The 27,884-nt window shown below is 33.0% G+C and overlaps 1 protein-coding gene across 2 annotated transcripts in view; it reads right to left on the bottom strand.

Moving 5' to 3' along the window:
* The window catches only part of LOC124357298 (alpha-N-acetylglucosaminidase-like), a 48,062-nt gene continuing 20,178 nt past the window's right edge, over positions 1-27,884 (bottom strand). The window contains exons 7-18 of one of the 2 annotated variants that reach the window (XM_046808970.1): positions 27,592-27,655; positions 24,554-24,699; positions 23,384-23,468; positions 21,869-22,018; positions 21,195-21,337; positions 18,195-18,267; positions 16,819-16,905; positions 15,767-15,966; positions 14,294-14,414; positions 12,909-13,002; positions 3,178-3,348; positions 1-323 (exon numbers count right to left, since the gene is read on the bottom strand). In XM_046808970.1, coding sequence (XP_046664926.1) covers positions 247-323; positions 3,178-3,348; positions 12,909-13,002; positions 14,294-14,414; positions 15,767-15,966; positions 16,819-16,905; positions 18,195-18,267; positions 21,195-21,337; positions 21,869-22,018; positions 23,384-23,468; positions 24,554-24,699; positions 27,592-27,655 — 1,411 coding nt within the window. In that variant the 3' untranslated portion in view covers positions 1-246. Of the gene's footprint in view, positions 324-3,177; positions 3,349-12,908; positions 13,003-14,293; positions 14,415-15,766; positions 15,967-16,818; positions 16,906-18,194; positions 18,268-21,194; positions 21,338-21,868; positions 22,019-23,269; positions 23,355-23,383; positions 23,469-24,553; positions 24,700-27,591; positions 27,656-27,884 lie in introns of both variants that reach the window. The other variant, XM_046808961.1, reaches the window with a different exon arrangement.

Genomic DNA, 27,884 nt, shown 5'->3' with positions numbered 1-27,884 from the left:
TAAAGAATTAATACTTTTTGAATACACCTTGTACAACTACCATACATTCTTCATACAAATAATATAACTAATGATTATGTAAATGATATTTTAAAACAAAATGCATAAAGTCAGTCTTAAAAAATACATTTTGGCACTATTAACATTTTCCACAAGTAACTTATTTTGAGAACACACGTTGTTTTGATATATGCTTTTTACATTGATTATGACTTTCTTTCAGTCTGTTATTATGGAATATAGAATTTAATTGCTATATATGTAATTATCAGCAAGATGTCGCCATTTCTTGTGAAGCTGAGTTGATATTTCCACTGAATCCCCTAAAAAGCCAAAATATATAAGATACACATAAAAATACTTTTATATAAAATCCAGTTGTAATAGTTATATTTTATAGGAATATAGTAGACTAATGGGTAAAATTCTGGGAATCAATATTCAATTCTAATTACATTACTGTGGTTATGAACTCAATTAATGTTTATTCTGATTTGAGACTCTCCAGTTTAACTACAATGAGATATGAGTAGATGTTTTTTCTGTATTGTTTGAATTTAGTTCTAGTTTTACAAATTTCAACCAGTTTTGTATTTAATTAAAAATAATAAATATTGACACATAAAATTCTGTACATTTCAACTTGAATCATAAATTGTGTGTTTTATTTATAAGAGAGTGATGATAGCTATTGCTTGCTAATGAAGACACAAGAAGTTGCTTAACATGATTTTTACATCAAACTGCAATCAAAACATAATAATCATTTAAAAAATCTAATTTTAGAAATATGTTAGTTCTGTGTATTATTGAATGTGTCTGCTTCAATATAGATATACCTGTTACTGCTATTTTTCCTGAAAAATATTTTTATTAAAAAAATATTGTTGTAGGACGATTTTATACTCAGTAGTATCAATGATCATACTTGAACATAACTTGTTTTAAGAGTTTTTATTTTAACAATAAAAAAGACGTCAGATATTTCGTCTCAAAGCACGTACTAATTACCATTAGACACCTTTAGCAACAGAGTCCACATGTCCTCAACAGATTAACTTATCAGATAAGAGAAGTCCTATAGGTCACTGAGCCCCCTTTGTGATTAATTCTGTCACTATTTGCAAAAATATATTTTATTCTAATACAAAAATACACATTATACCAAAGACAGTTTATAGACTTTTATGAAATCATAAATGTACAAGCGATAATGTTGTTTGAGCAATAGAAGAAACCATCGCCCTAAGATTCACTAAAAATCTTTAAAATATCGCTAACTAAGTGAAGATGAATTTGCTTTCTCCTGTACGTTTCTGAAATGCGAAATGTTATTGCCATCAGTAAAACACACACACTGGTTTTTGTGTGTTTAGTCAGTGTGTATTAGTAATATACTACTACAGTCCTTCATTATCCCCAGACACTTCAGATAAAAAAGGAAAAGAAGGAACTATACCTTGTGAACACCATATATAATTATGTTTTAGCCAAAGCAATATATTTTTCATCATATCCATTGGGTCTTTGCTGAGTAGCATTGTACTTTATTTCAATAGGTTATATACTATTTTTAAATAAGAACTAAATAAACTAAACTGACTAATATTCACTCTCAGATTCTTTAGTATGTTTAAATGTGAACTTTATGACAATATTTCAAATATTAGTACATAAGTACATTAAGATGAACGATAAACTAAATTGTCAAACCGACTGTTAGACAAAAGTATGTATTATTTTTATAAGATGTAAATGTATAAACAACAGAGAGAAATAATGGGCGAGAGGATACATTTCTACTATGTTCAACCTGTGTCGAAGTGAAATATAGATTTGATTTACTGTTTGCCAATAAACACTGCTTATCAAAAGTACCTAGCTGATATTGTATCGAACAAACTCAAACTGATATTCCACTTCAGTTTCATCCACAAATCTAGTCTTTATGGGTAGTAGGGTGAATAAGCTAGTAAAGAGATAAGGCCCTTCTTTCTATAAAATTATTTACAACAAACAAAAATTTATTTTATATACAAACCAATTAATCTTAAAATGAAAAATAATACTTCTGTACCAATGTAAAAAATTTATCAGTCTGTAAAACACATGGTTGTCTTAGCAGATTTTGAAAATCAGAATGTCAGTGAATGTGAGTGTGTAGATTTTATTATTATTATCTTTTTTTTATTCCCTCTGTAATAATAGTTTATTTTGTTATTGTTGTACAGTTACTTTTTTGAAGGGATAAATTTAGTTGTGTAATTTAAAGCACAGAGTTATTAAACAGAGATTATTTTTTGAGTAAAATAAATTTTTTTTCCTAATACGAGTTGCGTGTCGCTGCTAGCCGATTTTTTTTTTGCTTTAGTTAAGTGATGGAGATCCCAATACTGGTTTTTACCTATGGGGTTCCTATTTTGTCTTGTCTTAAATACAGCTTTTTTTTTAAGTTATATTATCTTTTATTGAGACTGTTTTTGCATCTTAAAATGAACATATTGTAGTTACTTAATGTAAGAACATTTATTTTGATTTATGCTATGTAAATGTATGTATGTATTTTATTATGCATGAATATGTATATGCAAAATGTATATTCTGTGTTTTTGACAAAATAAAGAATTATTATTATTATTATTATTATTATTATCTACTGAAGCAGGATAGATTTTTTATTTACAATGAGCTGAATAATCCAAGGGACAGGACTCAAGATGGCAGAAAAGATTACTTTGTAACACAAGATAAGGCAATTCTCCATAGATCCTCTGATACTTCACTATTTTACTCTGGACATAAATGGACATATTATTGAATCTGAATTACAGTTGGAGTAAAATCCACATTTGTAATATAATTTGAATGAATTCATCTAGATTAATAACAAATTCTAAAGCTTGTGATAAAACATGAGATCCAAATAACAATCCAAATCCATCAATATAAAGTTGTATTTCCTCTTTTTCATTTATAAATCAGTTAGGATATTAACAAATCATGTTATATTTCATTCATAATTTCTTACTTATTGTGTTAATAACTTTATCTAATTACTAAATGCTTTAAGAATAGAATTACATTTCACAGAGTACTATGTTCTGATCTGACATTGACTGATTTTCATATTTCAAATTATACTAAATCATTTTGAAGTACGATTTGTAATGAACTTACCGATTTCAAAAGTAGGATAAAGATCAGTTCCAAAAGTGAAAGGCTGCTCAACCTCAGTAAATATCGCTGCACTCACGTTACGTTGGTTGAAGGGAGTCTTGTTGACAACTGAAGACATCAGCTCTTTGAAGAAAAACTCCCAGCGGGGAGTGTAGTAGTTGGACATCAAATCTGACATCAAACATGGTTTAGATATCCCTTAGCAGAGTTAAACCCTACCAATCAATGTTTAAAGTTACTCTGTTATAATATAAAAATAATAATTTCTTCTTTAACCCTTTCTGCTCGGAGCGGTAATGTTAGAATGTCTACAGAAATCGGATGGGCAGCAGTGTTGGCCACCGCCATTTCCTCTAGTGCGCGCATTTATTTTTAGAGTTGCTGTCCTCAGAGATCGGATGGTCAGCTGTGCTGTCCGTTGAATAATCCTACTATCGCTCAGATGGACAGCAGCGTTGACCACAAGTTATAAACTCTTTTTTTCTGACGTATTTTTTTATAATACAACGCATTAAGATCAATCAGCTGTTTCATTACAAAGCTTGGAAATTGATCATCTGGTCAATATTGCATTCTAGGCTTTCGTTTTAGCGTGCTTTTAACCACATTGTCACTAGTGACTTAACCTACACGCATTATTAGAACGGATTGTTTATTATTCTTAGTATTGTGCAATTTTATTAAATATTAGTGTAAATGAAGTATTGTAGATATCAGTGTAAATATAACTGTAAATAAAAGTGTAAATATATCAGTATTAATACCTGTATTTTGTGTTTTTAAAGTGATAACAATAAATGAATATAGGTTTGTTGACTGTAGTCCAGGCAATGTTAGGGACATTCTAAATGGTGGAGATAGTGATAGTTCAGTACACTCAAATGATGTAGACGAAGATGTGGCAGACAAAATGAACAATGAAGATAATAGTACTGAAAGTCAACATGAAGATAATAGTACTGAAAGTCAACATGGACTAGATGAGGAAGCTGAAAATGAAGATTGTAACGGTTGGAGAGAATGGAATGAAGGTGAGGAAATGTTTGTAAAATTCAATTGGACACTCAATAGTGGTTTTAAACCTCCAACAGGTGTAAAACCAACAACCCCTTTGCATTTCTTCCAACTTTTCTTTACAGTTGAGTTATTAACTGAGATTGTAAAAGAAACTAATCGTTACGCCCAAGAAAAGATAATGAAAGTAACTCAATTAAGGAAAGAATCTATGTGGAAGACTTGGAAAGAGGTAACCATTATTGAGTTTAAGGCTTTTATTGGTTGCTTAATGAACATGGCAATGAACCACAAGCCCGAAGTTGAAGATTACTTTTCAAAGGATTGGGTGGATTATCAGCCCTTTTTTAAGGACATTTTTTCGAAGGAGAGGTTTCTTCAGATTTTTTGGAACCTGCATGCTGCTCCTCCTCCTGTTGGTTCCGTAGGAGGAACTTTATCCAGATCGGGTAAAGTAAGAAATGTCGTACTTTACCTAGATAAACAGTTTAGAAATGTCTACATACCTAACAGTACAGTAAGTGTCGTTGAAAGTACCGTTGGGTTCAAGGGCCGCATTCTGTTTAAGGTATACAACAAAGCAAAACTTATCAAATGGGGTATTAAGGTATTCGTACTTTCGGATTCTCAGACTGGCTACATTTGCTGTTTAGAGCCATACTTCGGTAAATCAACAACAGACCGGTTGGAAAGACCGGACTTAGGTCCAACAAGCCGAATAGTTCTCCATTTAGTGAATAAACTTAAGGAGTCTTATGGAGCTGTTGAAGGGCTCCATACAATTACCGATAGGTATTAAAGTCAAAGTCAAAAGTCAAAGTCAAAATATCTTTATTACATTATCTTCAAGATAAGTACAGTGTCATAAAGTTTATCTTAAGAGCTAATGCTGTGGTAACATTTTACATTTAGTTACAAATTAGAAGTTCTGTCAAAGAATTCGTTTACAGAATAGAAGGGCCGGTCTTGTAGCCAGATCTTTAGGTGCTGTCCAAAGAGTAGCTTGTCAGTTTTCTTCATTTCTTCTGGCAAGGCGTTCCACATCTTTGCCCCAGAGTAGCTTGTTTTCTTCTCTGTAGAGCTGAGATGGTGTATAGGTAGGCAGTAGTTGTGAGCATGCCTGGTGTTGTGTTGGTGGGTTTGTGATCCATTGCTTGCTAGTTCGGGCATCTTGATATATACATGTTTTATTACCTCTAGGATGTACAAATTGTGTACTGTGAGGATCTTTAGCTCCTGGAAGGCTTTTCTACAAGATTCTCTGGATTGTAAGTTGCTCAGAATTCTGATTGCTCTTTTTTGGAGGACAAGGACACGTTGGAGATTTCTTGCTGTAGTACCACCCCAGACAGCAATTCCGTATTGTAGATGTGATTCGAAAAGGGCATGGTAGGCTATTTTAGCTGTTGTCATGTCACATAAAATTTTTATTCGTCTTATCACAAACAGCCCTGTGCTTAATTTGCTGCAAAGAGAGTCTATGTGTTCTGTCCATGATAGTTTGTCATCCAGAGTAACACCAAGATACTTGGTAGCTGTAGCTTCTTCCAGCTTTATATTATAAAAATATGGATCTAGACCAGGAATTAAGTGATATTAAAGTTCACTTAACAGGGACTATCCTTAGAAATAGGATAGGATTGCCATTGCAGATTCGAAAAAAGAAGTCAAAATCTAACGGTACTAGATCTGTGATTAAATTAAAGAAAGGTGACATGAAATTTTACAGAAAAGATTATTGTTTCTCACTTGTTCACTGGAAAGACAAAAATGAGGTAACGATGTTGAGTACTCTTTACGGCAATGGTACACAGATAGTACATATGACAAAGAAACAAGGTGTAGTTGAAGAAGTGAAAAAACCTACAGCAGTATGTCAGTATAATAAGTACATGGGTGGAGTGGACTTGGCGGACCACTTTATAGCTTCTTATGGGTTCACAAGAAAGTCCCTTAAATGGTGGAGGAAAGTGTATTTCTGGCTCCAAGAAGCTGCACTAGTGAACGCCTATATACTGTACAACATGTCTGAAGCACAGGGTAAAATGTCTCAACGTCAGTTTAGAAAATTACTGGTATTAGAGCTTATTGGCGATGTAAGGAATACAAATAAAAAAGGAAGACCATCCCAATTGCAAGACATTTCCCGACTAAATGGGAAACTTCATCTACCTTATCCTCTTGAAGGTAGAAAAGTGAAGGATTGCGTCGTGTGTAGCAGCAGAGCACAAGGCAGCACCAGAAAAAGAGTGAAGTTTTATTGCAAAACTTGTGAAAATGAGCCCGGTCTTCACATCGGTGTTTGTTTTGAAAAGTACCATTCATTTCAGATATTTCAACAACAAGATGACAACTAGCCTGCAGTTAAATTTATATTCGGAACAATAATAAGCAGTTCAATTTTATTTTTTATCATGTTATAATTATTTACTGTCACATTATTAATACTCATTGTAACTCATTTTAGTTTATAGAAATATAACATTTCCATTGTAATACTTTTCGACTACATTATTATTTACCTTTGGACCTCCATTTAACTTTTTAAAAGGCACAGTATCAATGACGTGCTGAAAATAAATCTGAGCTGGTGGGGACGCAACAATGACATGGCTGCTGTGTGCACGCAGGCGCCATAGTGGACAGCACCGCTGCCCATCCGATCTGAGTGGACAGTACGCGCTGAAATAATACAAGCCTACGAGAAGCCATATTTGGTCAGCACTGCTGCCCATCCGAGCGAAAAGGGTTAAGATTAATTTGTTTTACATGTGTAGAATAAATTCCAAAGAGCTACATTGGCTGGCTGAATACAGACAGATGATTGCTTTATGATCAGCTGATCGCCTCTTATCTCTGATGTCAACACATTTGGCTGTATCCCTGTGTGCTGTATTGGGGTTGGAATTTCCTCGGTCCCTAGTGTCTTTCTATTTACTTTGTTCTGAGTATCTCAAGAGCTTTCCTCATGTGGTGTGGCGTCCCTGAGTCGAGTACATTGTGCACTCTCTCTCTCCACCTTAAAATGGTTAACTGAATTTCTGAGGTGTGTAGTTTTATCCCTCTTGTCCCGTGTTTAAATGTAGTAATTTTGAGGGTAACTAGTAACTAGTTCAATTCCTCTACTCTGCACTGCCAAGTGACTTTTAAATTTGCTGCCGCATGACTCTGTACTGTTCGTTTCATAATTCTAATCCACTATCAAGTAGCTAGACAATGTAACAATCCTTTCATGAGGATGTGAACCAAACTCTTGTACTGTGTTTGTGGCAGATGAAGACAACTTTGGTGATTTTGGCAGTCCTATACATAGAAAATAGACAATATACCTTTATTCGTACATTCTTTGAGAATTACAATGGCGTCAAAATGTTATGGAATTGACAATAGACAATAGACAATAGACAAATTTCTTTATTACGTGTTCATTAAGAACAGAAATAGGGTCATGAAATACAAGTACAACAAATATTATGTTGTCAGTGTCAATGAACATGGCTGCGCCTCAGGCGTGTAGGTTGGCCTCAATTCTTCCAGCGTGTAGGTTGGCCTGCTCACAAGAAAGTCATGGAGTCGCTTCTTGAGAGCTGCTCCTTTGAGTTGCTTTATTGGTGTTGGAAGAATGTTCCACAGTTTACGGCCATTGTAGCTTGGACTTTTTCCATACAGGGTTGTGCGATGTATTGGCAGGACATAGTTTTTGGAGTTTCTTGTGTTATATTTGTGGTAGTCTTCATTGGTCTGTAGATTTAGCTTGTCAACGTATAAGATAATGTGTAAAATGTATAATGATGTGACTGTTAAGATTCCTAGAGTTTTAAAAGCTTGTCTGCAGCTTTCTTGAGGTCCGAGCTCAGCAAGAATTCGTATAGCTTTTTTCTGTAGAAGAAGAAGTCTGTTATTGTTATTGGCTGAGGATCCACCCCACACCGCAATTCCATACCTTAAATGCGATTCTACAAGAGCGTGGTACGTTGTTTTGGCAGCTTCCAGATCACTAACCCATTTGATTCGCCTCAAGGCATAGATTCCAGTACTGATTCTCTTGCATAGATTATCCACATGTTCTGTCCACGTAAGTTTGTTATCCAGAACAACTCCCAAAAATGTAACAGAATTTTTTGTTGATATATCAAGTATGTTAGGGATAGGGTCTTTTTTTCTGCTGAAATTTACTTGAGTTGTTTTGGAGGGGTTTATTGCTAGGTCGTTACTGTTACAATAATTGAGTGCTTTATTAAGTGCGTTTGTAGCTGTTGCGTGGATTCCCCTGGCAGTGTCATTTTTGACCAGGAGTGTTGTGTCATCTGCATACATAACACAGGTGGTGTGTTGGTCTTGAACATGTTCGGGGAAATCGTTAACAAAGAGCACAAAGAGGACGGGGCCAAGGACCGATCCCTGAGGTACACCACGGTTGACAGGCAATGGGTTGGACTTGACTGTGGTTTTTACACCGCAGCTTGTGGTTTGCACCTCGACAATCTGAGAGCGGCCTGTTAAGTAGTTCATGAACCAGTTTTTTGCTCCTCCTACTATACCCAAAGATGTTAGCTTTCTTGCAATTATGTCATGTCCTAAGCAATCGAATGCCTTGCTGTAGTCAAGTAGCAGGGCAGTAACATATTGTTCTTTGTCAATTTGAGTAGTAATAAATTCAACAAGGCTGATTATAGCAGACGAAGTTGACCTTTCTTTTAGAAACCCGTGTTGGCTGTTATTTATGAGCTTTTGGTGATTTAGATGTGCCATGAGTCTATTTAGGACTACTTTTTCTATAATTTTTGAGAATGTCGAGATCAAAGAAATGGGGCGGTAGTTTTTCACATCTGTAGTTTGTCCTTTTTTATATTTAGGGTATACTTTTGATAGTTTTAGTGCTGACGGGAATTCACCAAGGGTGAAAGATTTATTAATTATACTGACTAGTGGTGGTGTGAGTTAATTTACACAGTGCTTCACTATTTTTGAAGAGTACTCGTCTACTCCACTGGAGGACTTTACCTTAAGGGAATTTATAATGGATGTTACCTCTTTGTTATTAGTCAGTTGTAGAATTAGTGGGTTGTTTATGTTTTTTCTTGAAGTGTGGTCTGCTTGATTATTGTCGTCGGTTGGTTGGCGGTTGTTGTTTTGTTTCAGTGTCAGCTCAGCTATTTCAGTGAAAAATTTATTTAAGTGTCCTGCAACTATAGAGGGGTTGTTTGTATTCTCTTCATTTATTGATATGCAGAGTTCATCTGGGTGATCCTTTTTAATTTTCCTCTCTTTGTTTATAATGTGCCACAGGGCTTTACTTTTGTTACTAGCTGAGTCAATTAGTTTTGAATTCGCTTGTTTTTTTAGATCTCGAAGTTTGATATCGTAGTTCTTTTTCTTTCTTGCCATGTCTTCTTTGTCTAAGTTATTCCCTGTCATTATAAATTTACTCAAGGCTCTGAGAAAAATGTCTTTTAGCTCTTTAGCCTCGGAGTCATAGTGTGATTTTACCTGTTTCTTTCTCTGCTCTATTTTTTTCTTGGGACAGGCAATGTCAAGAGCTATTTGAAGGGTATTGGTAAAAATGTTGTAGGCTACGTCTGTATTAGGGGCATAGTGGATATTGTCCCAGTTTTTGTTTGACAAGAGGGATTTCAGATTGTTTAGGTTGGCTTGGCTAAAAACTCTTCTAAACGTGGTCTGTGAACTGTTGTTAATTTTGCAAATGTTTATTTTAAGTACTTGTGCCGTGTGATCTGATAGACCTGTCATAACAATGTTTGTGTCATTGCCATCAGGTAGATTAGTACATATGAAGTCAATGGAAGTGGCTGTTTCATGCGTAATGCGTGTTGCAGGTAGGAGGAGTCTTCGGATGTTGTGTGTAATTAGTTCATCCTTAAGTAGGGTGTTTTCTGTGGCGTCTTTCATGTCGTCTATATTTATGTAGGGTGTTTTCTGTGGTGTCTTTCATGTCGTCTATATTTATATCTCCCATGATCACTACAGGTTTGTTATGGGCTTCTATGTGGTCAAGGATATTTGATAGGCTGTTTATATAGGATTTGGCACTCTCTTTTGGGGAACGATAGATTCCAAGAAAGTAAATGGTTTCCTCCATGCATTTAACTTTGGTCATTGCCGCTTCACAACAGAGCTCCTGACATAAGTGGGAGACATCAATGGCTAGGGCATTTTGTACCAGGGGCTGTTCGACATAGATAGCGACCCCACCCAGTTTGTGGTTTTGCCGACTGAATTCCGCTATTAGTGAGTAGTTTTCAATTTGGGTGCTCCTCAGATGCTCCTTTTTTAGTCCGTGCTCCGTTAATATGACTAAGTTTGGTTGTGTTTCATTAAGGATGTGGTTTAGGCGGTCTACCTTTTTTCCTAACCCACAGATGTTTTGATGTAGGACTGTTAGCTGAGTATTTGTGATTTTTTTAAAGTCGAGTTTATGAATATATTGAGTCCAAGATGTTCAAGCCTCCAAACCCCATTGAGTTCTCCAGCTTTTGAATTCATCAATGGTATAAAACTGGTGCTTCACCAACCACTTCTTCAGCTCTCTTGAAAGCGATGCTCTCTTCCTGTAGTTTTATTTCTTCAGGCAGAATGTTGAACTTAGCTTCCATGTAAGATTGCTTTTCCGAGTACAGTGCCATTCTGTGTGCTAGTAAATTGAAGTTTGCAGCCCAGCGTGTGTTGCAATACAAATCTATAACCTCTCTCCATTTGTATACCTTCTCCTACTCATAAAGTATTTTAATTAGTTTATGTGATATTCATTTGGTCCCTCACAGCATTAAGTGCTAGGGGTATTTAGGTATTAAAGCCCCTATTCATTTTCTTTTATTTACTGATTATATATAATATCAATAATTTTGGCCCATTATGAGCTAGATAATTGTCTGTAGTCCTTGTAATAGTCAAAACCCCATTAATTTGTTTTCTTTGAGCCTGATTTGACAGTCTACTTTTATTAATATGCTTGTCTAGTTCATTCAACTAAAATTGGTTAGGAGTCTTCCTCTTAACACGTTCGCTGCTGCAAAACGGACAACCATACACGACGAGTGCTGAGAGCACACTGACTGGGTTTCTAAACAATGGCGCTGTGCAGTAGATCTACGTCATGCGCGCCTGGCGCGAGGCAGCCGTGCAGTAGATCTACCGCAACCGCATTGAACGTGTTAAGAAGGAAAAAGGTCACTGTTTTAACCTTACAGTGCTATTCTCTGTAGAAGTAGATAGTAATAAGAGTCACCAGGCTCTCACCTAACTTATTGGTACTGTAGACAGCTTACTTATTGCAGTAATACATCAGTTAAGCTGCTATTATCTGAGGGTAACTAAGGGTGTTTTAGTGACTGGAGCAGTAAAATTGTGCTCTGTCATTAGTCACATCACTTGTAGGGTGACCTGAAATATGAATACAGTGATAATGGAAATGAAAAGGTGAAGAGTCAAGAAAATATGCAAATATACACTGTTAGGTTCTAGATTAGGGCCTAAGTAAAGACTTATGTTATAGATTGTTTTATGGTGTGATCTAATGACATTGATTGTTTCATATGCATAGGCAATAGTTAGTTTTTTTCTTATGTCCAAACAATCATTTTATGTATTGCTAGACTAAATAAAAATGATATAACTAGTAATATACCAATATTTTGATTGCAATACAAGCCTCAGTTAGTCTGAGGGTAAAATGATAAACAACTGTGCACATTTGGGAAAGAGAGAGCAACTACTGATTTTACATGTGGCTCTGTCTAATAGGCTATTCACGGCATTGCCCCAGAACATTGCTGTGCAACAAAATGGTGCCTGCTCTGTGACCGATCTCGGCAACCGTTCATCACTCGGTTGTATCACTAGTTATCCTTAGCTAATAGCAGCTTTAGGTTTTAGGGTTTAACAGCTGATGAAATAAGCAGATTTAAATAGCTCATCATTGTCCTGTTTATTAGTCTTACAATATCTCCAATTTTTTACTATTACTAAAAAGTATTAATTTACAAAATAAAAAAAAAACAAACCTTAGCATAGAGAGAACTACAAGACAAGTCCGGAAAGTAACTACTGTTTTAAAGTTTTTAAACATGTTTTTAAGAAAATTTTCATTTTACATGGAGGTACAACCTTAACACCTTAACACTTAACTGCAACAATATATGGAGTGATCTGGAGTACTGGAGTACTCTCACTGTGCCTCTGTACCTTTAGGCATTTACCTCAGTCAACTTGTAAAACTATTTCACACTATTCCATAACTCATAACACTTTCATGATAACTTTCCTTAATCAGATAATGGACTCAGCTGTCTTGATTTTACTTACATTGAAGGACCAAATAATAAATAAAATAATAATCAATGGAATTAACAGCTTTTTATAAACATTTTTTAATTACCATAATAAACTTAAAACACAAGACTGTTGTGAGGTGATGAACTAAAGCTAAAGAAACAAGTGTGCATGTGTACAATGCCGACAGTGGCACTACAGCAAAATTAAATTCACATTCCAGATGTTTCACTTATCGTGGCCAAGAAATAATGTAAGTAGAACAAATAAACACAGTGCAGAATTAATCATAGCTCACTTACAAACCGCAATGATCAATAAGTATCATTAAGGAACAAATACAAGAATAAAACTTACCATGCTGTTTTCTTTACAAATAAGGTACCATCAGTTAAGAATAATAAAAGATTCAAACAGCTGATACTTACATGCCCATTGCTTGCATGCGTAATCTCTTATTTGTCCAGTAGGACCCCAAAGAGTAATTTGATTCCGTGCTATGTATTCAAACTGTTTCTTTTCCTGAAAATTAAAGATAAAAATTAAAAACGTTTGAATCAAGACCACAGAAAATCAAAATTGTCATAAATAAATTTTTTTAAAATTAAAATTAATATTATTGTCGGTTAAAGGAAATTAAAAAAAAAAACTACCACTGCCATTAAAAATTAAAATTTGACCTAACTTGGCAAAGATACTACATTTTTAGAAATTCCCTCGTATATTAGGGACTTAATATTTACAGCTTGGTAGCTTATTCTATCCTTTTTTGCAAATCTCAACTTGTCAACTTTCAGCCTATTACCTTCTTTGTCTCTAAATTTTTAATATTAACTTTAGAAATATTCCATCTGATCACAAATTAAATATTATAAAATACAATTCTTTACTTATTAAATTTTGGTATTCAAGTTCTATTTTACATTTTGCCTTTTTATTATAAATATTATTATTTGTAACATTTACAAACAATTGAAATGCTTTATAAGAAAAAGCATTTTAAATGTGTTTGCCCTCTGTTGCAATACTTAGCCATAATGTAAGTTTTCTAACGTGCAGCCTCTTGAATTTTATATGCAAATCCATTATATTAGTATATGCAGAAAGAAAGTTAAAGAGACTAATCACAATGTACCCTGGACCTTACAAAATGTCTCAGCATGGCTCCTAGGGCTTGTTCATACTTCGAAAAAATCAGTGTTATTTCAGCAAATATACAAGCTTTTTTTTAGTATACAGAATCTTGAAACTCTATATACAGTATATTCTTGAAATGAAATATATCTTACAAGAAGTCTGACGATCAGGTACTATAATTTATTTATTCTGGAAAACTTTTTAAATTTTTTCTTTATAAGAACCTTTCTTGGACTTCAACATTAAAAAATTTAGCCCAGTTGTTTAAGATGTATTTGACTTTTTCACCTAGCAATACATTAGTAATTAATTTTAATTTATAAAATTACGCGAATTTTTATATTGAATATAGAGAAGATCTGACTTTTATATCAATAATTTATCAGTTAAATTCAGAATCCTAGCCATAGAAATAGCAAAAGCTAGGCTCTTATTAACTCTAAGTAAGCAAACAAAGTCCCTACATTGATCGTCACACTTATCGTCCTTTGACATGTTCTTCCAAAACTTCTAAGTTCACCATGGACAGGCATCGTTCATAAACCATACTGCTCCAGTGACTCATGTTGTTGAGAGTAACATTAATGTAATTAACATAATATGTCTTAAATTCGGAACTCAAAAACTACTGACACCTGCGTAACGCAATGGATCAAGAATTGAACGGTGTTTGTACCTGAGGTGAGGAGGCTCTCAGTTTAGCCGACTGCAACCACGGGCCTAGCAGGAACCACTTGTTAGAGGCAAGAATAGTCTCCATGTCTGCCATGATCTCCAGGAATGTGTTTGTTGAATTACTAGAAAAACCAAGTTTTTGATACATAAACAATCTATGACACTCAATAACATGTGTGCAAGAAGCCAGGTTAAAGTATGAATCTTTAATTGGATTAATGCAATTTTTATATTAATTAACAACATTAAATTAATGTAATTTAACTCTTAGTAATTTAATATTATTAACATATGTATTAAAAATAATAACAATAACTTCTTTTAGAGCAATTTTCAACATTATAATTTACTACCATAAATAATAAATTAGGCTCATTATATTACAAAACAACTCAAATTAATATTAATCAAACCCTTCAAATCCTTTTTAAAGCCTATTTATTTAGTATACCATAGGAGTGAGTGTAGAGCATTGTAAACATAAGGTCCAAAATACAAAAAGGATTTACTTATAGTATAAGTATAAGCATAGAAAAAGAGCTTCTGTTCTTATCTGAGGCAGCTGTAGCATGCCATCCTGTCGAGTGTTCCGTTTCCTCACAGCAGAGAGCGTTTTACAATTTTGCTTCAAATAAGGGAGTTACTTGTGAGTAAAACTTTATGTACCAATGATGCTATTTCAACCTTAACATTTATTTAAATATGTCATTCCGGCCACGTTATGAAACTCACTGATACGATCATATTTCTGGATATTCCACACAAATCTTACTGCACTGCTCTCCAATTTATGTAAAGGGTTACAGTTTTCTTGAGTTAAACCGTACCCAAAGACAGGAAGTGCATAATGTATTATTGGAAGCATGAGCCTCTAAACTATCATCAGCTTTGCATCAACAGGGATTAATGTCCAACATCTCTGCAATATTTATAGCTTTGGGATTATTCTGCAATATATTGAACTGATATGCTTATCAAATTAAAATTGTGAGTCAGAAGTAACCTTAAGTAACTTTGCAATTTGGGTCTCAATTAGAGATACATTATTAATTTACACAAGATCACTCAAATTTAACAACACAATTTAGAGTTAAGCTGGGCTAATGACAAAAAGATTTGAAAGTGTTGCATCATATACAAAATTTTAAAACTGTAAAAATTAATCAGTGTACTGTTCTAGATATCTCAAATTACAGCTTACAGTCTGGTCATGTTATTATTTATTTCTGAAATTTCAATGTAATTTATAAAACAACCAATAAATTTTTTCACAAGAACTCATTTAAATGAATAAAATTTCTTTAATAAATCTTTAAAGATTAGGTATATTTTACCTGAGATAAACTGCATCTTTAAATATTAATATTAGGTATATTTTACCTGAGATAAACTACATATTTAAAGATTTCTATTAGGTATACAAGTATTTTACCTGAGATAAACTGCATCTTTAAAGATTGCTATTAGGTGTTACCTGAGATAAGCTGCGTCTTTCTGGAGGAAAGCCCTGACGACTTGCTGATACATAAAGTCAATCTGCAGTTGGAGAGCCTGCCTTGTCAGGTCCACCAAGTCATGCCTGAATGTCTTGGTGGTAGCCAAGGAGGGGCTGGAGTTAACAGCTAACAGAGCCTGACCCCAGGCCTTCATCACATCACTCGCATTGTACCATACCTAAGCAACACAACAATACTATACTTACATCCAACTGACAGCCATGACAACTTGTAAAGATCCATAGTTCTACATTTAAAATATAGCAAAGATGTCATAGTTATTGTAATTAATCAGTCATTACGTATGTCTAGTTATTACATATAGTGACAAAATTCGGTAGTCAAGGTGATAAATTAACTACTTTAACCCATCATTATATATAATAGCTAACACGGTTTGGATTTTTTAACCAATTTTAAAAATGATTTCCAACGCTTTGTCAGATTGATCCTATCTCTGACTTCCTCAATTCACATTTTATTAGTATAAACAAAGTAGCAAATTTTAACAAAAAGGTTGTGATTGACGGGACACTTTTCTCATAATGAGATAAAATCACACAAGGGATACGATTTGTAGACAATAATACACAAGGTTTGTCCCAAAGTATCATAGCTCCAGCTATATAATTGTTGAAACATTCATTTGTTCTCTCTTGTTCACATACTAGAAAGGTGACAATTCCAGCATTTCTTAGTCAAATATGATAAAATAAATTTACAAACCTTTTAACTGTACTGACTCTTTGTGATAGTAGGCTTGTCCCTAAATTGAACTAGATTTAAGAATTTAGAACAAATGAAACAAATCCCAAGGGACCTATTAGATATTACAAGATATGATTGTAGGAATCGTTTCTAGATTTGGAAGGTATACTAAAAGAAAATAATGGCTTAATGATGAGGATGAGGATGTACTATGAGGAGGACCATTACACAGTTACTATGGCTTGGATACTATGTTGACAAAGCTCGCACACTTACTATTTATTGGCAAACATGCATAAGTAAGCTCAAGTAGACGTCTTACATCTGGTATAAGCCGCAGAGATGGGTTCCTGACGACAATGTAACGCCCGTGTTGCTGTACTATGAACTTGTAGTCATAAACACTATCCTAGAACATGGACAAAAATGTTACAACCAACCCATAACATACTATATATGGGTAATAACTGGATCACACACTGGCCCATTGTAAGCAAATATTTATAGAATTAGGAATATTTACTTTGTATTCATTTTACATATATATATATATATCGGGTGAGTTTTTTTAAAGTGATCCAATAGCTAAAGCTAACTTTTTAATTACACGACTTAGCACCACACTTTAAATTTGGAACTTGTTTAATTTTAAGTTTCACTCAGGAATACACTTTCACATTTTTTGAAGATGGCTGCCATTTTCAAATATGGTGGCCAACTTTAAAATCTTTTATGGAACACCCTGTATTTTATGTTGTTTTTGATTCTACTCTAAAAAATAAGCACATTTTTGCTATTGAGAGTTTTTCAATATCTCTAATGGTTCAGGAGCTGCGTGGACTGGAAGTTTTCATCATCAGTGGCATGAACTCTTAAAGCACGTTTAATCGATGTTAGTTTTATGTGTTGTTAGTGTTTTGTTATATGTGTAGTTTGTATGTGTTTTGATATTAGACATATTTTACGCTGAGCATTAATCATTTTGCTCTGATATTCATTTAACTTTTTGACTAAATGTTTAGTAAAAAAAGATTTGAGATAAAAAAGATTTCAGAAGCAGCGACTTAGATAGATCGCAGTTAAACAAACACATTTAAAGAATACATATTTTATTGAACACATTTAAAAATTATATAAAAAATTATTATTGTAATAGCAATACCAAAACAAAGGACCAGTTCTAATAGCTTAGTAACTTTACAAGTTAAAATCAAATGTTCGAAGTGCCGCCCTTCTGTCTCAATTCACTCTCTGAGACGTTGCACATGCACTCTTTGTACCCTAAATAAAACGTTTAGCGGTAAAAAAAACTCACCCGGTATATATACATATTGCAAAAACCACAAATAATACATGAAAGGCTAAATTAGTTACTATGTGTACGGTTATTTTCAAAAATTTACAAAAAATAACATTTTTACAATATACCAATATTTCCTAAATATACCAAAATTTAGAGAATTATATGCACTACAAAACAATAAATAACTTAATAACTAATTTAAAAAAATTTATTTAATTTTATTATAAGAAAAAACAAAAGTACATTTTAAAATCAGAGTGATTTTACACTGTTATGCCATTCAAAAATTTACTGATTTACTAACAGTGCCATAGTATGATTTACAATATAATTATTAAAAAATAAAATCATTAAAAATAAAAATAAATTAAATTAAAATCTAAAACACAGCTCACCTTTAACAGTTGCCACATATTACTGAGGTGGATATTATCTTGGCCATATCGCCGTGTGGAGTAGTTTCTGAACCTGCACAATGCATCAGTTATTTTAATTCTCTAACCCATTGCGGGCAAAAGGCACGCCATGTCCTCTGTTCTGTGTTTAGCAATAACCATTGTATTTCTTTACATTTCCGTTACAACAATGTGTTTGGAAGCTCTTATCTAAGTAAGGTGTTTTCACAGTAATATAATAAACATCTCATAGAATGAGCTTAAATGTTCTTTTACATAAGTTTTGTTTGTAAATGGCCATTGATCGTGTGTTTTATTCACTTCAGAGCTTTAGATAACTCCAAATAAAATATTTGGTTTTCTATTTATTAGCTAACATTTATTTATTTTAGAAATATATAAAAATATATTCATTATAACAATTAACCCTACATCGGGCGCTAAACGGAGTTTTCCTCCGTGTATTTTTTATTATTAAAAATATTACTACTTTTCTGATGTTGGCAGTCGTTTCCCGCAGTGTACTTCACGAGCATCTTTCGCGGAAGCGAAACAATAGCCTCCCGCTTATCTTTGTCAAAATCTGTCAGTATGAGGTCTACTTCCGTGCGAGACTGGACGATTCCTCGGTGAGCGCCCGATGTTGTGTTTGTAGTGCTTGGACGAAATCTCCGTGAGCGCCTTATAGTGTTTAGTTTTTATGGAGTAATAATCCGTGTGCGCCTAAATGTGTGACCTGTGATGGTTTCTTTTTAAGTTTTACAATATATTTTATTTGAATTTTGTGAAATTGAGAATGAAGACGAGAGACTTGTCAGTACAGTACCCGTGTGCTAGGGAACATTTCAGTACTGTTTATGGAGTGAACATTGTCGTTATAAGAACCAGAAGGAAAATGTTTTGAAACTTTGTGTAGTGTTTAAAAAAAATTTTAGTAAAGAATACATTTTGATTTTAGAGTAATAATTGACATCACATTTGTATAGTATCTCAAGAATTGAAGTAATTTGTTTTTGTAAGAAGATAAAAAACTAAGTTAATTTCCTTATATTATTACAGTAGGTTAAACATGTTTACAATTAATTGCATTATTCCTTAAAATAAATCATGTTGTTACTATACAATAACATTTTTTAAATTTTAAATTTCTTATTTGGATAATTCATTACATAATAGAGTAATTTTTATTTAATTTCTAAAAATGAATATATTACATTGTAATTAAATCAGTATGAATATTTAAACATATAAAAACAGTTTAAACGACTATGATATCCATTATTCGCTAACCTGGAGGAAACCTCCGTGAGCGCCTGATGGTGTTTCTAATTTTAAGCGCCTGATGGAGGGTTAATGCAATAAAGAACTGTGTGTACATGTTTCCAAAAGAGTTTCCAACTATAGTGTCCACAGCACTGCATACATGTTTTGACATCCATCTGTTTTTTGTTTTGACATCCATCTGTTTTTTGTTGCTGCTATACTGTGAGACTACAAGTGGTTTTTACCATATGGAGTACATATTAATCGTGTTTTTTATTCATTAGGTCTTTACTGCAGCTAAGCCATTTCATTTGGAAGGGAAAAGCTCCAATTGAGATTTATAATAAGATAAAAAACTGCATTATTCCAAACAATGGAAGGGAGAAATTTATGTTCATGGAGTTTTAGCGTCTCAAAAACCCTTGCCCGGCCTCCACTAGATTCAACTTGTGTTGGTCTGACAGCTGTTTTGGGATTCACCTCGCAGACAGTTTCCGATATTTTATGGTTTCCATGATGTGATGGTTTAGTATAGCAGAGATTTGAATATTTGCGGAAATATCACAGAAAGTTCATTCACAGCCAATCTGCGATTGTTATGAAGCACTTTTTCAATTTCTTCCATGATTAAAAGTCACAACTGAAGTTCTTTTGCTATTATCATGCACAGATGTAGGACCGATTTTAACCCCGCTACATCACTTGAACACACTTGCATGATTTACAGCTTTATCATCATATGCAGTTTTTACCTCATTATAAATCTCTACTAGAGCTTTTCTATACCAAATGAAATAACGGATGACGCTGTATATTTTACACTTAGCGGGAGATAAGATTGACAATTTTCAAAAATTATTGCTGAATCTCCAGCTCTCAACATTCTGACCTCAAATTGGTCTCATTGCAGAGGAGAGGTATCAGGCTACTGGGCAGTGTAGCCAATATGTTGAAAAAAAGATCCTTTCGGCTTAGAGAGCCTCAGTAAATATACTTTCTGGATATAGCAAAAGCAGATATTGTTATATACATATCTTTCGGCAGCCCAATGGCACATCGTTAACCGCAAATATACTAAGGTAGAGGTATAACTTGACCAATAGGTCTAGTTTACTGATACAGATGATTGTAGGAGTGGGTTGGACTTTTGGTGACATAATTTTCAAGATGGGTAGGGTGGGGTACTGGGGTTGCCTCCTTTTGGAGCCACAGTGAGCAGTAATAGTGGGCACATTTACAGTCATATTTCCTTGGGAAAAGACTTCCATACTCTTTCGTTAAATTATCACAACATCTACAAAACGTATTTTGTGGAAACATTTTAGATTTTATTAACAAAAAAATTTAATACAACATAAGAGATGACCCAGATCTATTCCAATAAATAGTATAAAGGCCGTATATAATTTGTTTGACAAGAAACGTTGGATTCAAATAAATTTCTGTATTTCACATATTATATTGTATAGCAAAATCTAACATGCTCCATTTAATTAAAATAGCACGTTCCCAATCCAAAGAATACACCCCTCACACCTTTAATATACAGACCAGTATTGAAATTATAATCCTAAAAACTGCCAATATTGAAATTAACATTTGCTGCTGAGTGGGTTTTGTGACATTTAATCTGTAACCTGAAACCAATAATTTTGTTCTACTAAACAGTAAATTTACTTATATCATATACCTTTATCATATATACTAATAAGTACAAATTCCAAGTGTTGCGCTCACCACTGGGACAAATCTGAGGGCTCTTCTCGCCATCCCATCTCCATCATCAAGTCATACATTACATAGTTCTGGTTGATCCCCTCCATCGTGAGACCTATCCCCACCATGGAGGTGTTGGGCGCACTGCGATCTCTGAATACATTCTGCGAGGATGTCAAAATGTCAACTTATGTGATAAAAAAAAGGGATAGAATTAACTTAAACATATACTCATATTATATTGTAAAATTATGACATTAAAATTGATTCCTAGATTCATTCTAAATAGAAAAAATACAAATTTAAACTAACTTTTTTATTGCATTTAAATTAAATGTATAGTTACACAAAAAACTGGAACCACTAACCAATATGAGTTAATGCAGAATAAAATGGATTTTCAAGATAGTTCTCCAACTCTGTTGTATCACATATCAGAACATTGTGTTCTACAAATTTTAACATTGGATGGAAATAATATTGTGTTAACAAAATTAAATGATAAACAAAGCTAACTATTCAGATTTAATCAGTCATCATATATTTATTAAGAGAAGAATACTAAAATGATACTAGCCTATAACTGATTATCCTTTTTATAGTCATCTGTTGTAAAACCTTCTTGATTAGTTAAGCAAACCAAGATATAATATGGGAACCAACACTTTACTATCTTACAATCTGATAAAATTTACCTCATTTACTCTCTTAGCTGTGCCGTGCATGCCCAATGTGCCACCAAAATTGTGCAGCATACACCAAATAAATGGCTGGCCAAAATATGAATCTAGCCTTTCAAACTGAGGTTGTAGCTCTGACATCAGATCCAGTACCAACATTTTCCCCTGGAACAACAATTGCAAAAGTTAAAATGTCATCTAAGAATATGTAAATAAAAAATGTATGCATGCTCAAATGAAGAATGTTGTGAACAAATCCATGTGAGATATCAAGTTTATAAACAATGAAATTAAGAACAAAAAATGTTAAAATTAATACTGTCTACTTAAACTGTAATACTTATAACTTAATTATTAATCACATCCAAACACTTTCCAAAAGTTGTCAACCATCCTGGAGGGGGAAGGAAACAACATTGTATTTTATGATCATATGGTGCACTCCAAAATATAATTGCATCTGGCTTCAGTGTATGCTCAACCCGTATTGGCTTCAGGACTATACAATGGAGCAGGAAGCAGAGGTGTTCACAAATTGTCCTGATCATCAAAACAGAGCTCATTTCACTAATAAACCAATCCAAAAATGAGTTATTATGGTAAAATACATAAAAACAAATAACCCAAGAGGTGTTAATATATCTATTAATTCATAATAACACTTTTTGCTTTTTTTAACTTAAAGAGCACACTTTCTACCGATTGTTTTCTGGATAAGTAAGTACAAACTTATAATTCCTGAAAAATATTAGATGAGTTTGTTGGCCAGTGAAACAAATACAACTTAGAGAAGGGGTAACTTGGAAATATATTACCAAAATTACTGTTAAGAGTTTTTTTTATAATTTAAGCAAAGCTTTTTATGGGATATACTTACATTGAAAAACTTCAGTTCTTTTAAAAGTTTATTGCAGTAGACACCAAAGTAAATGCTGCATTGTGTGAGCTCTAAAGATCACTCAGTACAGACCCACAAAGTTGTTCAACTAGTGAGAATCATGAACCAGTATTTTATGGGGAAAGTATTTTATGGAAATGTAGAGATCAAAACAGATAACTTGACTCAATCTGAGGAATTAATTAATATTCAACATTGATCCAAGTAATCTAAAAATATCACCTACTGTATGTTTTAAATATTGCTATAATCATGTTAGTGCTTCTGAGATGCAAGATAAATTGTACAAATACTTTTTATCACAAAAATAAAAACATAATTTAATAATTCAAAGCCACTAAGACTTCTTCAGAAGAGTACATATTATTATTACTAATATTTTGCATCAACTTAGTGATTAAATAGAATAGATATACCAGTTCTGAAAATAATATCCTAACTAGTCATCATATAAATAATAGCTTGAAATATAATTCAATAATTTTAAAATTTTATCAAGTTAATGAAAAATAACTTACTTTTGGCACAGACGTTAATAAGGCTTGAGCTCTTTCTTTACTCCAAAAGCTTATCTGATTAAAAAATAGCCACCCTTGAAGCATCCTACAAAAAAAAATGAAACCATTACTTACAATGGGCACACTCTTTAACAGAGCTTCAGCTCGACTTTCTGTCCAGAAAGTTTTTTCATGATAAAACATCCAACTCTGCATCATCCTGTGACATTGACTTGATGTTATACACAAAATTAAAATCAATTTTGTGAACTACAATATAATTCAATTAAATACAACTACTGATGAGTAATAATTGAGTGAAAACTTGAAATTTTTTGTGCTATAAAAGTGTAATTCCAAACAAAAATTAAACATGATTTATTCTCATCGATTGGAATTTAAATCCCACAAAATACTCTACAGCAAGTACCACACTGCCGACTGCATTATATTAACCCACTTGCTGATGGATTCAATCTTCCTGATATGTTACTAAAGGGTGAAGTTCACAAATGGGTTAATTAAATCACAATGTTGATTTCTTCAGAGGTTATAATGATTATAAGCAGAAGCAGGTGTTATGCTGCCGATATGTTGACTAGAGGTTACTGCAGGAGTTAATTTTAATTACTAAGGATTCAAATGAATTAGTGTTACATTGATAAGACCAAAAAGTTGAACAAAGGAAGTTCATTGAGAGAGGTGGTTCAAATTTAAGGTGAATGAACAACAATTCTGGTAAAAATTAAATTTAAGGTAATGGAATGCTGGTTTTTTCCCTGGTGGTGACTTGGCAGAGGTTATAGATAATTTGAGCATCCCGATGATAAATCCTGATCCGTTAAAAAGGCCTGGATGCTTTTTGAGCATCTAGACATGGGCTCTGGACATATTACCCAATTAATTATGGCATTCATGACTAGGACATGAATTAAAATAGGGATAAGTTCAACATGGGGTTAATTTGACCATAGGAAAAAGCTTATAAGAGGATTAAGTTCCAAAAGGAATTAAGATTACTAAGGCTTTATAGCAGAACACAGTTAAACCAAAACTTCAGTACATTGTGTATGTATAGGTAGGTATTAGAAACTAAGAAAGATTAGAAGTTATTATTCTCCAAATTTAAGTAAAATAAATCATGTCATATTTTGCGAGCACTAGCATGTGTTTTACACAACTTTGGTAAAGTTTAAATAAAAATACTTTAGTGTTTTGTGTAACTGAACACAAAACCTTTAAAATACGTCTCAAATGATTGTATGAACCAAACACAAAATGATAATGTCAGAGTGAAGTCCTTACCACACAGCATCTTGATCCACTTGAGTCAATGACTGAAAAATTGATTCCCCGATACTTCTAAGAAAATCTAGATCACCTGATGAGGGACTCATCTCATTAAACGTGTCACAGTTGTAAATATGATTTGTTCCAAATTCACTGACCATCTGTAATAAACGACATGTAATATACATTTGAAAGAACATATTAAGTATAATAAAACATAAACAATAAATTATAAATATCATCTCTACTTCTTTGTTTGAAGGTTATTTTTGACGATGGAAGGATCGTGAAGGAAACAGGATTTTTCCGGACATTTGCCATCGTTCAGTGAAACAAGAAATCAGTAACACTACGTTTCGAGATCTGCAATCTGATCTCTTCTTCAGGTACTGTAATAAATTTGTAGATTTTAAATTTACTGTACCTGAAGAAGAGATCAGATTGCAGATCTCGAAACATAGTGTTACTGATTCCTTGTTTCACTGAACAATGGCATCTCTACTTTTTATTAAGAGCTACACTATTTTTAAATGTTTTCAACACCAATTTGATAAACAAATTAAATAATTGTGTATCTGTTAAGGTAATACACACTTTGATACAAATATGTCCAAAGGTAGAAATTTGTGACCAGAATGAAGCTACAATATTATTACTCAGGCTTAGAATTATTATTGACAATGTTATTTAATAAAGGAGTCTAAATTAATTCTTTACATTGCTTGTACTTGCACAATTGAAAGAAAACAATAAGATGAAAATAAATGATAACATTTTAATCAAAAGTAGTGTATTACAATTATACTACTTTGGCAAGCTATATTAAAAAATGTATAACATATTGTTTTAATATTCATCCATTCATTTTGTATGTGAGTATATTTAGAATAAGTTAATAATTAATTAATAATCTTGCATTGTAATGAAGTTTTTAAAGCTTTAGGTAGGTTAACAATGGCAATGTTGGAATTAAACATGTAACTGACAGAAAATTTCAAGTTCAATCCCTTGTAAAAAGTAACAGTAATTATGGCGGTTTTTAAATTCACTGAAATATTACAATAGAGGTAAAACTAAAAAAAGAAGCCTCTTCCCATATAAGTAAAGTAAGATACCATCTTTGTGAAAGGAAAACACTACAATGGTACGAGAAAATTATCGTCCATAACTTGCAAATGTTTTATTAAACTTTCGCAATATATAATGTCCCAAAATAGGTTTATGACTTCATACTAGAGGGTCATAAAAGCACTGATGATGCCGGTGGATGCTATTGAATCTCCAGATCAGAAGAAGCTGTGGCAAGAGGTGTATAAACCTGCCAAAGAAATTCAACGAGGTGTCTCTAACCGAAGTAGAGAAACAATGCCATTGGTGCTGAAAATTTCTAACCAAGAATGAAAAGAACATATTACTGTCAGACTTGTCCAGACAAATCCGCTCCCTTCATGAGCAGGGCCATTCTTATGGTGACTTCAGAGGATATTGATAGATGACCATCTCTCAAAAATGGCAATGGAAGGGACTTATAAGTATGTAAATAGTATTTTTTTGTTGAAAACTTTTCTATGTGTGTGTGTATGCACATGCGCACATGTGTGTAATACATGACAATAAGTGACAGTGACGCGTTATCTAACAGAGAAAACTTTGTGCAGTGTGGGTATTCCACCAGCAACACATTACATAAAGTGACAATGCGCTATGCAGCTATCCACTGGTGCCAAATTAACTCAACATTGCTTTGCAAAATGGGAATGCTTACGAAATGAGTATAACGTACAATCTTACTGTATGAAATTTTGTTACAGTGTAATAATTCATTACTTCATGCATTGTCACTCATTTTGTTTGATATATAAACCACAGATCAACCTCTGAGAAATACTCAGTTAAAAACAGAATGAACTCATAGTTTACAAAGAAACTGGCTAGAGGTTTAGTTTAAAATAGGGAAAATTAATATTAAATATGCTGAAAAGTAGTGGAACGAAATGATCTTGTATTATGATGTTACAAAATCTAATCAAATTCTACATATAACCGATCAGTGGAGCCAACTGACAAGTACATCTTCATCTGCGTTACTATATCCTCAACATGAAAGTGCTGTACCACTTGGTTCAGGATTGTATTTCCATAAATATAACTATTTTAATGTTGAGTTTGCCGCAGGATCATACTATTGTACAGAGAACACAAATATGAAATGAAAGCAGATGTTTGTTTAAGTTGCCAATCAGCAGATATGGAAAAATCTGGTATGTCAGTTAAAAGGTTAAATTTATCTCATTGTATGGTGTAAATAAAAAAACCAAACAGGAATGGCAAAGTGCATCTTTTCAAAGCTCATTACATTATTTAATTTACTTAACTAACAGACTAAATACTAACTCATTTCAACCATTTCAGGAATCCCTACCTCACTCAGATCAGTATTGTATTGTCTAAGTAAAATACAGATACATAATTTTGTAATTGATAGATATATAGCCTTTATGATCAGTTAAATGAATAAACTCAATGTTTTCACCATAACATGCCAGATAAAATGAAATGCCAAATACATATAAAGACTGGAGAAATGAAACTTTACTATAGATACGTTATGGTTTTTTCAATGCTTTAAAAATTCTAAATTGAACAGTTGTTTTTGAAAATTTGAAGATCTATACTCCCCAATTTACCTTTTTTTAAAAAAGTGCATCTCAAACGGAGCCACAATCATTAGAATGGATTCCTGTTTTCTGTTTTCCTTGTATGAAAACTTTTAAATTAATTTAATTCTAGTCACTTGGCTAATAAATCCTTGTAAAGGTCTGTATGAACTGATAACCTTTAACTCACTCCAAGAAAAATAAAAGAGGGAAGCTAAATTTGACCTCTATAAATGGCTGTATCTAGTGAGTGAGTCATACTAAAAATACTATTTAGAGTCAGGATGATGTATCTACATGGATACATGCTATGTAAAGGGTTAAAGCGAGGAATAATTACACAATATAAATAGAACAATAGATAATAATTAATTAGGTAAATTTTGATTTACTAACCTCTTCTAAAAACATGGACCCAATCTGTTTAAATAGTGGCTCTTGTGGTGACAGTAGATAAGGGCTGAAATGACAACCTGTTGTTAACATCTCTACCTCTGTATTGTTAACTGCTCAAAAAAATTAATTAAAATTATATAACAGTTTTAACTTGTATTAAACTATACAAATAAAAATCTGTATAGAAAATACAATGTCACTTTAAAAATAATGAATGAAAATAAAAGTTGTCTTCATTTAAAGTTACTCTAAGAAATCAACTATAAATGCTTTACTTATGCTTATTCGCTTTC

Source organism: Homalodisca vitripennis, chromosome 1 (genome assembly GCF_021130785.1).
Source record: "Homalodisca vitripennis isolate AUS2020 chromosome 1, UT_GWSS_2.1, whole genome shotgun sequence".
Classification (NCBI taxonomy): Eukaryota; Metazoa; Arthropoda; class Insecta; order Hemiptera; family Cicadellidae; genus Homalodisca; species Homalodisca vitripennis.
This window is presented reverse-complemented; position numbering and strand designations above follow the sequence as displayed.